General features: G+C 41.7%; 1 protein-coding gene across 2 annotated transcripts in view; it reads right to left on the reverse strand.

The window, feature by feature from the left end:
* The window catches only part of MYH9 (myosin heavy chain 9), a 70454-nt gene that overhangs the window by 10056 nt on the left and 45339 nt on the right, over window positions 1–15059 (reverse strand). Inside the window, exons 13-29 of one of the 2 annotated variants that reach the window (XM_077178538.1) lie at window positions 14065–14238; window positions 13122–13295; window positions 12436–12550; window positions 11894–11956; window positions 9889–10082; window positions 9433–9554; window positions 9001–9070; window positions 7884–8044; window positions 7038–7146; window positions 5921–6052; window positions 5084–5290; window positions 4453–4590; window positions 3827–3950; window positions 2868–3039; window positions 2061–2273; window positions 1439–1583; window positions 750–956 (exon numbers count right to left, since the gene is read on the reverse strand). In XM_077178538.1, coding sequence (XP_077034653.1) covers window positions 750–956; window positions 1439–1583; window positions 2061–2273; window positions 2868–3039; window positions 3827–3950; window positions 4453–4590; window positions 5084–5290; window positions 5921–6052; window positions 7038–7146; window positions 7884–8044; window positions 9001–9070; window positions 9433–9554; window positions 9889–10082; window positions 11894–11956; window positions 12436–12550; window positions 13122–13295; window positions 14065–14238 — 2520 coding nt within the window. The remainder of the gene's footprint in view (window positions 1–749; window positions 957–1438; window positions 1584–2060; window positions 2274–2867; window positions 3040–3826; window positions 3951–4452; window positions 4591–5083; window positions 5291–5920; window positions 6053–7037; window positions 7147–7883; window positions 8045–9000; window positions 9071–9432; window positions 9555–9888; window positions 10083–11893; window positions 11957–12435; window positions 12551–13121; window positions 13296–14064; window positions 14239–15059) is intronic. The other variant, XM_054632470.2, reaches the window with a different exon arrangement.

A 15059-nucleotide genomic window follows, 5' to 3' on the forward strand; every position in this document is an offset into this window, starting at 1 on the left:
CCTCAACAGCCTTCTGATTTTGGTTGGTTTGGGTTAAGGCCTATATGAGATTTTAGCCTGGTAAGCAATTGTAATTTTTTTTATTAAACTCGCTCTCTTCTATTTTATACCATCTGCTTCAGGATTATATCTAGAGTCTCAAAATTAGATTTTCATGCTTCAAAAGGTTGTGCATATGCTAGTAGTGTTTGACTTTTAATGATGACCCTCCATAAAGGAGAAGGCCAAAGACAATGTTTCATGTCACTCTAAGGGATTTGCTGCTCCTTTGAAGAAAGGAGGAGAAACCCATAAATGCCCACATCATCCTTGACATGCCATCAACCATGTGACAAAACTTCCAGACACCATCTCCCACAAGAGTTACACAACCACCAGTCTGTGTGTGCCATTCCAGGTGCTCCAGCAGCTGAGTGCTCACAGAGCTGTGCTGCGCAAACCACTGCCTGTCTTCAGGGGGCACAGACACTCTGACTCCTTGAGCCTTACAAAACTCAAACTCCAACAGCAACTGGTTATTTCACCTTCTCAGGGCTGCTCAAAATAAGTAACATCAATCCAAATATCCTGGTCTGGCAATGAGTTAAGGAGTTTGCATAGCCCTTGGGAAGCAAATGATGGATTTGCTGTTTTTAGGAACATTATCCTCAGGAGGAGCAGAATTTTTGAACTAGCCATGGGGAGACACCACCCTACAACCTTTTCTCTTGAGCCCTGGGCTGAAGGTAAGCAAAAGCCATGCCACTCACCTGCAGTTTGTTAACCCTCTCAGCCAGTTCAGTCTTCACTCTTTCACCTTCTGTAAATTTCACCTGCAGCTCCTGGAGCTGAGCATCCACTTTTTTTCGCTTGTGCTCAGCATCGCCTTTGCCCTGCAGAAGAGCCTTCACCTCATTGGATAGCTCAACCTTCTCACTTTCCAGAGCTTGTTTTGCTTTCTCAAGATTTGCTTTCACCTGAAGAGGAAAAGAAAAGGCAACAAAACCCCTCAGACTTTACATATGGCAGGATCCAGTGAGTACATGTTTTTCCAACAAGCAAGCTAATGCTGTATGTTTAGCAGTTAAGTTGCAGACTGCTTACTCAGAAAACAAGATGAACAGCCTGTCACTGATTATCAGGAGACAATCTAACACTCAGAGAAGACAGCAATACAGAAAAAAAAAAGTTCTGCACCATCAGATTTCCAAATTAGAGGTTGTACAAGCTAACAACTGCTAGCAGTGAGAAGAATATCTTGGATAAGCAGTCTAAGACGCCTAACAGGAGAAAAAAGAATGAATGGCACTATTTAGAACGGCTTTATATATGCTTCATGGAGAAAAACGATCTACCAAGGGAAGAACAACACATGTATGAGTATCATGAACACTTTGTGCTCTTCTGCACTGTCATTTCAGGTTGACTGCTTTGGCCCTGTGTTTTTTGTTCCACATACCCGTTTGGTTTGCTCTAACTGCTCTGCCAGATCTTCAATAGCTTGTGAATGTTTCTGCCTCATCTCTTGGATTTGAGCCTCATGACTCTTTGCCTCATCTTCAAGGGTCTTCTTCAAAACCGTTACTTCTTGCTCTCTCTTTGACCTGCAAAATTCACAAAATCCATTTTTCACAAATTCCATTTAAATGTCAAGGAGGGAATCAAACAGAGGTGCATATCCACCAACACCACCTCTAATGCATGAAAATTCCAAGGTCCGTTTAGGCTATAAAGATACTTTTCAAAGCATTTATGCATTTAGCAATGCATTTAGCACTGCATCCTTCGTAAGTGCAAGCTGGCAGCATTATTTCTGCCTAAGAAGTAACAGCCTGAAAGTACCAATGCTTCAGGGGAACCACTGATACTTTGGTTAGGGAGCAAACCAACTTTCTGACATCAGGTGAGGTAATACAGTCCTGACTAGGGCTTGCACACCACCTCCTTCTGTAGTCACTGAGGCTGCTAACCAGTGATAAAGGCAAAGGCTTGCTATTGTAAGAGACTGAATACAGCAGAATTATTAAAAACAGCCAAAACCAAACCCAAATAAAGATAACACAGCCCCATCTTGGAGTTACCTCAGCTCCTGCTGGGCAGCTGTAGAATCTAATGTGTCTTCCAGCTCTGTTTTCAATGCCTCCAGCTCTTCTCCCAGATCCCGCTTCTGTTTTTCAGCTTTATTCCTGAATGCTCTCTCTGACTCCAGGTCTTCCTGCAGCTCAGTGATCTGGGATTCGAGTTCCCTGATCTTCTTCAGGGCCATGTTCTTCTGCGCTGCCTCTTCTTCCACTCTGTGTTCAACATAAGGTTCTGGTCAGAGCAGACTTAAGCCATACACAAATTAAGGCAACCTGTCCTACCAAAAATAATCAAGAAAAGCTGGTATTGATCAGTTCTACAGTGTTATATTCAGACTTCGATCCATATATGATCTACAAATCCTAAGCTCTATCTCCCAATACTTGAGACAGTGCAATTACTCACCTTACAGAAGGGGACAGAGAGGGACTGACAACAGAAGAAAGCAGAAGAGAAAGCACCATTTTACAATGGAAATCAGACACTTTACCGAGTAGATGAACACAGGAACTACCAGAGGGACACCAGTGTGCTGCCACTACTTTTTAATCACAGCTTAAGGACTACTACTCCAGTCAAACGCATGCAGTGCCTATTGCATACATAGTCTAGTTCTGGACAGAGAATGTGGCAGTGAGCAGCAGCTAAAGAACTCTAATGCCAAGGATATGGATCTTAAATAGTCCACAGGCTAAAATACAACATCCACAGGTTGCATTTATGCCTATTCACCCAATTCCAAGTGACACAAGACAAGAAACACTTCCCAACCAGGTGGTCCCTGAACCCCAAGGTCAAGTTCTCACCTAGCTAAGGCTGCCTGCAGCTCCTCTTCCTTCTTGGCCAGCTGCATTTTGAGTTCTGCAATCTGAGCCTGCAGCTCAGCAATCTGGTCATGCAGATCAGTGGAGTCCCCTTCAAGCTTCCGCCGAGTCTTTTCCAACTCCTGCCTCTGCTTTTCTTCGCGTCGCAGGCGTTCTAATGGAGATGGGGACACATTACGTTACACACTCAGAACATTGTACAAGCACAGAAAAATAGATTTAAGCAATACTTTCTTTCCTGATAACACAACTGTCCAAATTGTAGCTGGACTGCATTATTTTGTCAGGACCTATAGAGGCATCTACTCCATCTACTCTATTTTGCCCTCAAAATTTATCTGGGCAATTTCCCTTCCCCTCATCTTACAGCCAAACCTCCTTTTCCCACTCTCACTGTAACAATGCAAACACAATGCCAGCCTCACACCATGCAGGCATAAGCACCCATTTAGTGGTGCTGAACACAAGGACTGCTCTCCCTTTACTGAAACTAAACAGGCAGTCTCCAGAAGAATATCTTTCTAGAACTCTGAAGAACTTGTGCAAACAGGCTATCAGAAACAGCACCAACCCTGACAGATCGATGCTGCTGGAAGTAGAAAAGTGGAGACACTTCCACAGCAGGAGAAGAAAGAGAACCAGCCTCTCTTCTCCATTGGCCTGGCTGCTTTGGAGAGGATTTTTATTTAGATCAAGGGCTCAGCTGACAAGGCACATAACCTTCAGCCAGACAAGAGCACAGCTCTATCAAACTGATCAATAGCTCACACGCTATAGACTAATTTTTAACCCTTCAGAAACTTGAGAGGACTAAAACTCTTTCAGAAATGAAACTGAAGTTCAACAAATTTTAACAAGAAACCACCTAAAACTAATTAGGTAAGTCTTTACAGGATCTATCTTTAAAGAAAAAAAAAAAAAAACACAAAACCCAAAGCCACCTTCAAGGTCAGTGATCATGGCCTCATGCTTATTCTTCAGTTTGGCTAAACTCTTAGATTTTTCCTCTTCCTCTGTCAGGTTTGTTGTAAATTCAGACATTCTGTCTTCCAAGAGTTTCTTTTCCTGCAGAATTGAGAAAGAAGAGTTAAAAGAGTTGCTGGAATAACAGGGTATTTTTCCAGATCTAACTGCTTAGAAATGTCAATGTCATGAGTGCCTATTCCTGCTACAAGGAATCTCAAAGAAAGAAATCCTTTCAGAATCACAAACAGAATTCAAATAAATTTAAAGTTGAATTTAAATGAAAGATATGATAGCCCTTTCAAAACTGAAAGGGAAGCCTGTTCATAAAATAACTTGATACTGATTGGCATAACAATGCATCAGAAAATGTTTGCTCATGGATCATTATTTAAGTGAAAGTTATTTACATATCATACAATACTGACTGTTGAGAACACAGGCAGGCAGTTACTTTCAAAAATTCAGGTCAGAATTCTCCAAGACAAGACTGAGTTAATTAGTAAGTTTCCCTGTAACAGGGAAAAGGTCAGCCTGTAGTGGTTTTCTCCAAGAGAAACACCAGTGCATCTTTAGCTTGTGGAAGATGATGTGGGAGTCTTACCTTAGCCAATTTGAGATTCTGATCTTCCAGAACTAGCACATCTTCTTCTAATTTCTTCAATTTGGCCTCTGTGGTCACTTTTTCTAGCTGCAGCTTCTGCCTTGCACTTTCCTCTTCCTCAAGCTGCTCCTCTAGTTCCTTCACAACACCCAAAGAAAAGCAAGGTGTTTGTCAGTGCTGCTCACCAATCCATGGAACTAGCATAGTAGCAATACTAGAATGGAAGGTTTCTTCACCCTTCCTTCAAGGTAATATCAGTAGGTCCTAGACTGACATCTCTGCCATGACTTAATGCAACATACTGCGTGCCAATCAACAAATTTTCTAGCAGAATAAGCAATGCTATTTTGCAAAGAATATGACCATTCCTAAAACAAAGCAAAGATTTGTCTAATTGTTTGAGAAGTGGCCATCACCTTCAAGAATGGAATAGCTCATTCCAGAGGACTGACTGAATGCCTCAGGCTCAGCACCAAAACTGCTGCGTTCTATTGCTGTTTCCACGGATGGATTTTCCCATGCCTCTTTCCCTCCCCTTCTCCCTTTCATTTCCCTCCAAGCTGAGGCAGAAGAACCACTCTAACCCTCGCTATCCTCTTAACTGACAGAGACAGCATTCCTAAGGCATTACCTGGATGTTCTGCTGCATTTTCTTCTTTTCAGCCTGCAGATGTTGACACCGTTCTTCCTCTTCCTCCACCCTTGCTTCCAGATCATGACATATTTCCTCCAGCTCTTGTTTCTTGGCTGTCAGGCGAGCTCTTATCTCCTCAGCTTCAGCACACAGTTCGGTTTCTGCTTGCAACTGTTCCTGCAGCTGCATCTTCTCTGCCATTAGCTACATTGGATGCAAAGCCAGAAATAAGACAAGCTCAATTTACCAAAGCACTTAGCAATGTATGTTAAGTGAAGTTCTGTGCTCCTCTGTTCCACAGTTAGTTTTAAACCTTGCAGCAGTCCCCTGCTGTTAACCAAAAGCTATCAAAACATGGTTTTAAGTGTGTCTTCTCCTTCACAAATCAGGAGCTGCAACCACAAATTGTTCACAAATTTCTCAAGACCATACCCATTTGAATTGTCTATTTCCACTTACAAAAGTAACAAATAATTATTAGCTCTATGGGAAAAAAACCAACCCTGCTCCCACCTTCTGTGTTCCCAACAAAAAGGATTCCATTAAAGACAAGACTGAGTTCAACCAGCTTGCTGCAACACTCAGCCAAAGGAGACTTTTTTTCCTATAATGGCTACAGAAGGGCAATAGGTAGTAACTGTACAAAAAGACCTGTTGCAGGAAATGAGCTGCAAGAAGGGCAAAGGAAAGTGAACAAAAGGCAGCCAAATCATGTTCCAGCAATTTGGAATCCTGCAGTTTGTCTGTCAGACCAAGAAAGCAAAGGAGGTGCTCTCAAGCAGTTGGACAGGCAGAGAGAGAAAAATTTTTACACATCACATTTGCAAAACTCACCTGGGCCTGGAAAGTCTCCATCTCACTCAGTCTATTTTCTGCAGCCAGTTGCTTCTCCTTGACCTTTATTAGTTCTTCTTCCTTGGCCATCATCTCCTCCTCCTGTCTGCTCACCTGCAGAAGGGGCTTCACCTGAAAGGGAAACCAAGGGAATGAGGTGTGTATAAGGAATAACAAAAACATGACTAAATGCTCTTGTACTTGAGAGAAGCATTGACTAAAATAACATTTTAGGTAAGTTTCTTATTTGAAGGACCAATCAACTGTTTTGCTGGGGGGGAACACTGGGGGAATTATACAGAAGTAGATCACCTACTCTGCCAATAGCACACTTTCTGCCAGTCCATTTATTCTCCTCCAGGATGGGATGCATCAGGAAAGGGTCCAGTAAATTCTAGACCCTCAAGGGTTAAGTAGTAATAGTGAGAAAATAAAGTTGCCATACAATGGGGAAAGTCATAAGTAAGTCAATGTCATATACGGGGACTTCTGTAAGGTTTTTGGCATGGTACCCCAAGATCTTTCTCTCTAAAATGAAGAGATACGGACTTGATGGGTGGAGTGTTTGGTGATCAAAGAACTGTCTGGGCTGAATCCAGAGGAGGATTCTGCCCCTCTTCTCTGGTGAGCCCCCAACTGGAGCGCTGCATCCAGGTCTGGGGTCCTCAGCCCAGGAAAGATATGGACTTGTTTGAGTGGGTCCAGAGGGTCACAAAAATGATCAGAGGGCTGGAGCACCTCTGCTATGAAAACAGGCTGAGAGAGTTGGGGCTGTTCAGCCTGGAGAAGAGAAGGCTTCAGGGAGACCTCAGAGCACCTGTCAGTACCTAAAAGGGGGTTCACAAAACAGAGGGGGCCAAACTTGTTAGGAAGGCTTGTTGTGACAAAAAGGTAATGGTTTTAAGCTAACAAAGAGTAGATTCAGACTTGATATAAGGAAGAAAGTTTTTTACAATAAAGGTGGTGAAACACTAGAACAGGTTTCCCAGAGAGGTGGTGGACAGATGCCCTATCCCTGAAAACATTCAAGGTCCGGTTGGATGGGGCTCTGAGCAAAGTGATCTAGTTGAAGATGTCTTAGCTCATGGCAGGGGGATTGCAAAGGGAAAGCTCTTACCTTGGTGAACAGCCTCCACCACTGCCAGTTCCGCAGTTTCAGATAGGCAGCACAGTTTCTCTGAAGCACTTTCATAGCTGTCAGTTGCTGCTGGCGCTTGGCAAAGGCTCTGCAAAGCAAGTGGAGATAAGACAAAGGAACCCAGAGCAGCACACAATTCACACCATCAAGCCTTTTCTTAGATACTTCTGTGTTTTTTCTTTAGAAGGTTCCCTCCCAAAAAACCAGCAGTTTCCAGTGAACTTTCTCTTGATTTTCATCTGTTTTTTCTGCTCACATAAGAGTGGCTCTTTTTTCCTTAATCCAATTTCCTATTTTAACAAAATTTCTGTCATGTCTTCTACTCTGAAAAGCTTTACTATCTTCACTTCCAAGAAGGGAGATCTGAAGCAGAGGTGTGTTTTTCCACCAAACTGACAGGTACTACTTTTGATCTTAGAACTGGACCAATTGCAGCCTTACCTGATAACTTAAGAGAAACCCCACACCTCCTGCATCAGTACCATACTAAGACTTGTCCATTTGCACCTTCACAGCACTTCTGTGAAAAACTTGATCTGCTGCATAGCATTCTTACAGAGAAAAACAGGCTTTACTGCTCAGATAGTTTCTGGGATACAGCACACAGATTCGTGCAGGTGCCAGAAGTCTGGCATTACAGAGATGAGAAAAACCTAAAAGACCATCAACTGTTATATACAATAAATAAATCATGGCCTTTCTGACACAAAAAATAATTTCTAGACAATTATTTCATTTTTTTGAAGATAAATTTATGCTTGAATGGGAGAAATACATGTTTATGATGAAATACATGATTATGACTTCAAAAATCACTGTACTTACTTTCTGGCCAGGTAGCCTCTGCAACATGCTTGGAATCCAATAATGACATCTGTGATCTTCAGGTCTCTCTCTTCTTCAAGATGAGCAAGGACTCCAGCTCTGAAAAACACTTTACTCTGTCCAATTCTGTAAAGGTTGGAATCCAGCTCCAATGCTTTGATCTAAAAAGAGAGAGAGAAGAATTCATGTCCTGCAAAGACTGTTTCATGTGAAACATCACAAAACATATTTGTGGCTCGTGGCTCTAAGACAGCCCTTCTCTACAATGTGCCACTCAGGGAAACCAAAGTTGCCAACTCCCAATAAATTCCTGGCCTATCCCAATTAGAGGAGCTGAAGCTCAGCCAAGCATGGCATCAAATGGAGGTAATCAGAGACAGAAAATATGACTGAAAGCATAATTTAATAGAGGTATCACATAAAGTATTCAGAATACAAGGATGCTGTGAGGAATGCATGTCTAGTCCTGAGAGTCCTCTTCCTTTTCTAGAAGAAACACATCTGTTGATCCTTCCCATTTACTTTTTCTCAATCCTATCTTTGTCCAAAAAAGACACCCCAGCCCAACCTTCCTTTCAAGGAGTTGCTGCCAATGCTTATATTAGCTAAGCTAGAAAGAATCAGCTATACTCCTGTAAGACAGAAAAGTGGGAATCCTGTATGACCAAGCTCAATTCAAGCCTAATCATCAAGCTAGAGCCAAAGCTTTCCTTTGAAGCAGGCAATTCCACAGAAACTAATTGGAGCCTTTGCTGAAAGCATTTGTCAGCAGCAGGCCATTACAAAAAGTTTACTGAAGCTCATACTTTAAGCCTGTGCTAAAGATAGCATTAACGCTTCTGAGCATTTTGATTCTATGAATACTGCTGGCATCTCAAAGTATGCATCTGCGGAAAGAGAAAGGACCTCTTGCCTAGGATTATTGAATCTCATGCCAGACAAGAGCCTCCATCCATGAAGCCAAGAGGAAGCTTTTTGCACCCTTCTCTCAGACAAAACATTTGACTTTGGAATTTCGGTCTGTGAGTACAAGTTATTTTTAGCCTGCACAACTCCAACTTTTAAACCACAGCCATCTAGTTTATTCTATTCAAGTAGAGTTTCTGGGATGTTTTACCATCAGCACGCAAGCCTGCTTTCCATCCATAAATCCTTTGGGAATTGCGTTTGGAGTCAAGATTTCATATCTGAAAATGAGAAAGCATCAGACTAGTCACACAAGTGTATTTGAAAACAACAAAACAAAAGAAATCAGTCTGCATTCTTATGCCATTGTGAGGTCAACAGTTTTTCAAAAAACACTGCACCTCTAGACAGCAGAATGAAGCAGCAGCCTTGGACATGGTCCTCTATGCCTCACCTTAACTACATCCTTACTGGAGAAATCAAAAAATGCTTTTGAGAGTCTTTCAGCCAGGGCATACCAAGGTACAGATGTGTTGTCTTTGCCAATTTTTCAATCTAGTTGCAATAAAAGACTTCCAATTTTGTACTTATGTCTTAACTTTGTCAGGCCAAAGACTGCTTCAGATTCTTTTCTAGGGCTCACCTTTGTCTGAATTCCTGGAATACAACTCTGTTGGGGAAACCCTGACGACAAATACGGATTCCCTCCAGTACTCCATTACAGCGAAGCTGGTCAAGGACCAAGTGGGGGTCCAGTTTTCCAGCCTAGTGAGGAAAATGTATATTTTATGAATACCACAAAGTTCTTACAAAAAGGCCTTACCCCCTGCCTCTTGCCCTCCCTTTCTTGTAAAGGAGCCAGTTCTCTCTTTTCCAGTTAGAAGGAATGGAAAGCTTTTATGCCACCTTAAGAATTGCAAAGATCAGTCCCCACAATTTTAGTAAGCATACAGTTATTTAGGATGACCTTAAAAAATACCCTGAGAAAACAGGGCCTCTTCCAGATCTCTTGCAAAACTTGACAAAAGCCATCAACCCAGCCACATGCCCAGGAAGCCCATGTAAGAATGCATGGGCTGTGCTGTTATAGATGTCTTACCTTTTTCTCATGGTTGGGGATAATGCAACGGACGAAGTTGGGGTTGGTGTTCCTCAAGGTAGCCATCAGCTTAGCCAGTTGTTCTTTGTAGAGCTGTCCCACTGTCCGGAACATTCCCTTCCTGGTTTTAAAGGCCCCTGGCAGTGCTGTATCTGACATACCAGCTACCTGATCCAGCCCAACAATACGGTCCACTAGAGAGAGCACAGGAAAGAGCATTAAAATCCTCTCACAAACAAAGGAAGCATTGGGACATACAAAGAACATCTGGGTAGAACAGGATAAATGAGAGGAGCTGCAGGATCCTTTTTGCTTCATCTCTACACAGATGTCCACTCCTGTACAAAATTTGTGCAGGGATAGGAGCAGGAAGGAAAAGAAAGCATCAGCTCACTACAGGAAGTTTGAGTGATGGAGTCAAACTTAATCCCAAACACATTCTACTGATGCCCTGGATGGCAGCACTGGAAGAGCAATCTAGAAGTGAGTTTCAGATGCTTCTACTTGCTTAGCTTAGAATGAAAAACAACAAGAGCTCTAGCTGCTAGCCCAGCAGAGTCAACTGTTAGTTAACTCTGATCCAGGAGGGGCCACAGATAGAGAAAAAGCCCAGCTTCACTCTTGCATTACAGGCAGGACTGTCATAACCAATGATCAGAAAAGTCATATCTACTTGTAAACTGAACAAGCACAGTAAAAGGCATGACAAAACCCAAACCTCAGGATACCACTGCTTGAGGTGTTTTTGGAGTACAAGTATTCCATGACACAGACATGAACAACAGCACTAGGAGAAAGTCAGAACTCCCTGCCCAAAGTTTCTCCACTATGCCACAGTGACATCCAAGCATTGATGAAACCATCACCTTGATGAATGGACACCACAGATTTTTTTTTTCAATAGAAGTCAGCTAGATCTAGCTAGTCAGCTAGATAGTAGCAGGGGCAAGAAGAAACTGAAGTTTTACTTTTTCACACTGCTTTTCTACATAGAGATAGAAATTCACCCATCCAGCAAAAACCAACTGTATCACCAGAAATTTCCACACTTCCAATACACTTTTATTAAGGGCTTCAAGCTACTCTTCACCACCTTTAGTGGTTGGCTGATGTCTACACTCAGGCTCCTAATCTTCACTTCAGAAAATACACCAGCTCGTGCTCAACTGTCTTCTGATTAAAAAAAAATACAGCTGCTAAGAGACACCCTACAAAAGAATAAGCTAGAAAGAGTATTCTCATTTACAGCTAATATTAGCTAAAAACTGTTCACTTCTAGAGCAGCTGTTGGAATAGGGTCAAGGTTGCCTTATCAGAAAGAAAAGAAGGCTGTTACTAGATGACATCACAGGGAAGTCCACAGAAGTGCATCCCAGACTGTGGCTGTGCCAATACTCTTAATCTTGAGCCCTGCAATGTACTTCAGGATGGAGAAAAGAAGAGTCACTTCAAAAGAAGATCCATCTAAGAACAATAAATGAAAGTGATAAGCTGTGGTCAGTTGACATTTCAAGCCCAAAAGTAGTCTCACACAGCAAAGGCCTCGTTAGGCACAACTTGCTGATGGCCATTTTTCATCCAGGACGAGTCCCTTTGCCAAACCCTCTTTTAAATTATCAGCTGCTGAAGTGAAATCCCAGTACTAAAACGAATGCCAAACTGGAATTCAGTTTCTATGCAGCCTCAGAGATCTTCCTTCCATATCTTGCAAGAAATACAGCTGAGCTAGCTCTACATTCAAACAGTTAACAGGGATTTGTTCCTACTCAAGTTGTGCAAGAGCAACTTTAGGCACCTGAATGTGTCTGTATTTTTGTATCCACTCTCAAGGTGAGTTTTACTTTTGTTTCAAAGTCCATGAGGAGCTACTAGCACAAAGCAGAGGAAATGAACAAGAAAGACAGGCAGGTATGACAAAGGGACAAAGAGAAGTTAACGGAAGCATTTCTTGCATGGCTCTAGGATGCATCACACACATGACACGACAGCTGGGTTTCTCAGTCACCTGGTTCTAGATGAAGAATAGGAAAGTGTTGATAGAAATAGGCTCTCTGAACCTTCTGCATCTCTGCAACAGACAGAGACGTCAAAGAAAACCTACCACAGAAAGTGACAGTAACAGTAAGACTCAAAACCAGATAAAACCCAGAGAAGATAGAGTAAAATACTGAACAACACTGCAGAAAGGGCACACTTAGTTGCAGGATTGAAAACAGGTTCCACTTCAGATCTTGAGTGTTGCAGCTATACAAGCTGCTGGCTCATAATGGTGCATTCATATTTTATCCCAGTATTCCTCACTTTGAGACAGAATTGCTATATATGCAGCAAGTTTAACAGAAGTTGTTGCAAATGAACCTTTCTCTTGAGTTACAGTCAACTTTTAATAAAATACCATGATCTAAGCAAAGGATGTTCCAGATAATGCTCATCTTGGTGGCTTAGTCTTCAGGGGAAAAAAGCAAAACAGCTCATCACAGGCTTTTGATGCCCAAGTTTTTCACACAAAAAAAGAGCAAACAAATGAAATACAGTTTAATTACATACCATCTTTCCACAGCTCAGACACAAACTTATCCGACGACTGGTGCAGAAGAGTGGCGATGTTATCGTTCAGTGGATCCATGTTCTTCATCAGCCATTCATCTGCCTTGTAATCCACCTGGAGAAGATAAACACATCAAGAAGATTGGGATGAGCAATTTTCTGCAGCCCAGTATCCAACATCATCTGGCACAGTCTAGGAAAGTATCACCAAGGTTTGCACAACAACAGATTACCTAACCATTCCTGGATTTACCATCTAAGTAAGCACGCCTACGAATTTCCAGCCCTTACAAAAAGCTGCATGTTCTGTTCTGTCACTAAAGGGAATGGATTTGCAATGCCAGTTTGTACCACCCAGAGTGTCACACAAAAAACAGCTGCATCAGCATTTTTGGTGATGAAGTCTTGATGCAGGATTCCTCTGAGCAGTACCTCCAGTCTCACCAAGTCACACAGAACAAATTTAAATTGCTGTCAGTCTGATATGTCTTGAACTACAAATATAGATAAAATCACAGGCAAGTTAGGCCTCCTTAGACCCTGTGAGCTCCTCTGCAATGGAACACTTTCATGAAATCTTCTGATGGCTTCTCATAAGCAACTATTTTGGTAAGTAGCCATTTCTAAGAAGTAATGTTTATGAATTAATCATTCCAACCTTCACATTTTAGTTATTAATTCTTTACCTTGCCAGCATAGTGTATGATACAGAAGTCAGCTTTGTCTTTCAGCTGTTTTGGCTTTTGAAATTTGGGGTGGGTGCCTTGTTCTTGAACAACTTTTTCCACAAAGCTTTTGTCTGTTGCTTTTGGGAACCAGCACTCTTCATCCAGCAGAGCCAGTATACCAGGAGGCCCAGCCTTAAAGAAGGGAAAGATCAAAACATCATTAACTACATGACTACAACGATAATTAACACCTTTAGATGGCTAGAGGAGGAAAAAAAGAACTAAGCCTGATCCACATCACATTCACCTCTTGTGTGATATCAGTTAAACTATTTCCATTGTAATATAAATTGTTAATAGTTCTTCAATATCCTCATCTGAATTCTGACCATTTTTATGAAAAAGTCTCTTCTGTGACATTTGTCTAGGTTGTTTTTTTTTGGAAAAGATATTTTTTATTAGAAGAAATATTATTATACGGTTCTCTAAATATATTCAGGTGTCTAAATGCAAAAGGCCATAGCAGAAAGTTTCACAAACTAGTCCTTACTATTGGAACATCTACTATGAAATCTGTAAATTCTTAAGTTTCATTAGAGCAAAATGAAAGCAACAGAGTTCACAGCTTCTCATCACACCTGTAGTTAAGTAAGGAAGTTCACACTACTTATGGCAAGCTGCACATACATCTAGCACCATGCAGACCTACACAAGTGAGGACAATACAGTGAGAGGGAAAGAGACCAATTAGATCCATTTTCATGCAGTGTTTCCTACAGAACTGACACTAACAGCCTTTTTGGTGACACACTTTCATACAAAGAAGAAACTGTTTACTCCTGCTTCTAATCATATTACAGTGCCAGCAGAGGATAACAAAAGCTAGAGGGCCAGAGATGATGTCCTCAATGACAAAATGAGTGCAGCCATTTCCTGCTGGACAGTAAAACAACAAACTTACCGGCTTCTCTATGAGGTCAATGCAGGGCTGCAGGTCCAGGCCAAAGTCAATGAAATTCCACTCTATGCCCTCCCTCTGGTACTCCTCTTGCTCCAGAATGAACATGGTGTGGTTAAAGAGCTGCTGCAACTTTTCATTCGTGTAGTTAATACACAGCTGCTCAAAGGAGTTCAGCTAATGAAGAAAAAAGCAGAAAGATGTTTGAGCAATTGCTTGTGAAGACACACGTAGCATCCTATTAGCACAAAAGATCACATCTGTGGTTCAGGAATCTAAGCTAGAGTGGGGCAGACAGTCCACTGTCAATAATTCCTTTGGATATGAACTGCCTGTTCTGTCACGTGCCACTGCACACTGCTGCAATCCCTAGGGAAGTTCATACACACTGGTTCTCAGACTTTGCAAAAGAATGTTTAGTTGTAAACAGCAGAAGAGTTACTGCAACTATTTAACCCAGGACAAGAAAGGACTCTGGTTTTCTCACAAATGCAGAGCCAGCAAGTCCTCTTCATAGGAAGAAACAGCAACAGAAGCCTGAAGACAAATTCCTAAAAGTGTGTGGACTGGAAAGTCCCTTTTTAATCCTCATATAAAATGAGAGCAAGGAAAGTGAGAGAAATTTCTATAAAATTTCCAGATTTCTTTTGGAACGGTAAGGACAAGGTTAATAACCCACAGTGTATTTTTACGTTTGACCACACAAATCATAATGCAGCTTCTAAAGAAAGTGGTCCTGTTCTAATTCCTCCCTATTTAATAATTCCTAACTATGTTATTTCTTCTCCTCTTCTTTACATGAGATCCAGCAACTGTGAAGCCAAAGGTATACCAATAAGCAGGAGAAGGAAAAAAAATAGCCCCCAAAATCCAACAACAAACAAACAAACAAAACCAACGCCAACTTTTCTGTGTCTCAGTTTTCTATTTCATTAATAAATGGTCCAATTAATTTTGCAGCTGTTCATGAGTTAGACCCAGTGTAACATAACACAGGT

Source organism: Agelaius phoeniceus, chromosome 5, assembly GCF_051311805.1.
Source record: "Agelaius phoeniceus isolate bAgePho1 chromosome 5, bAgePho1.hap1, whole genome shotgun sequence".
NCBI classification, from domain to species: Eukaryota; Metazoa; Chordata; class Aves; order Passeriformes; family Icteridae; genus Agelaius; species Agelaius phoeniceus.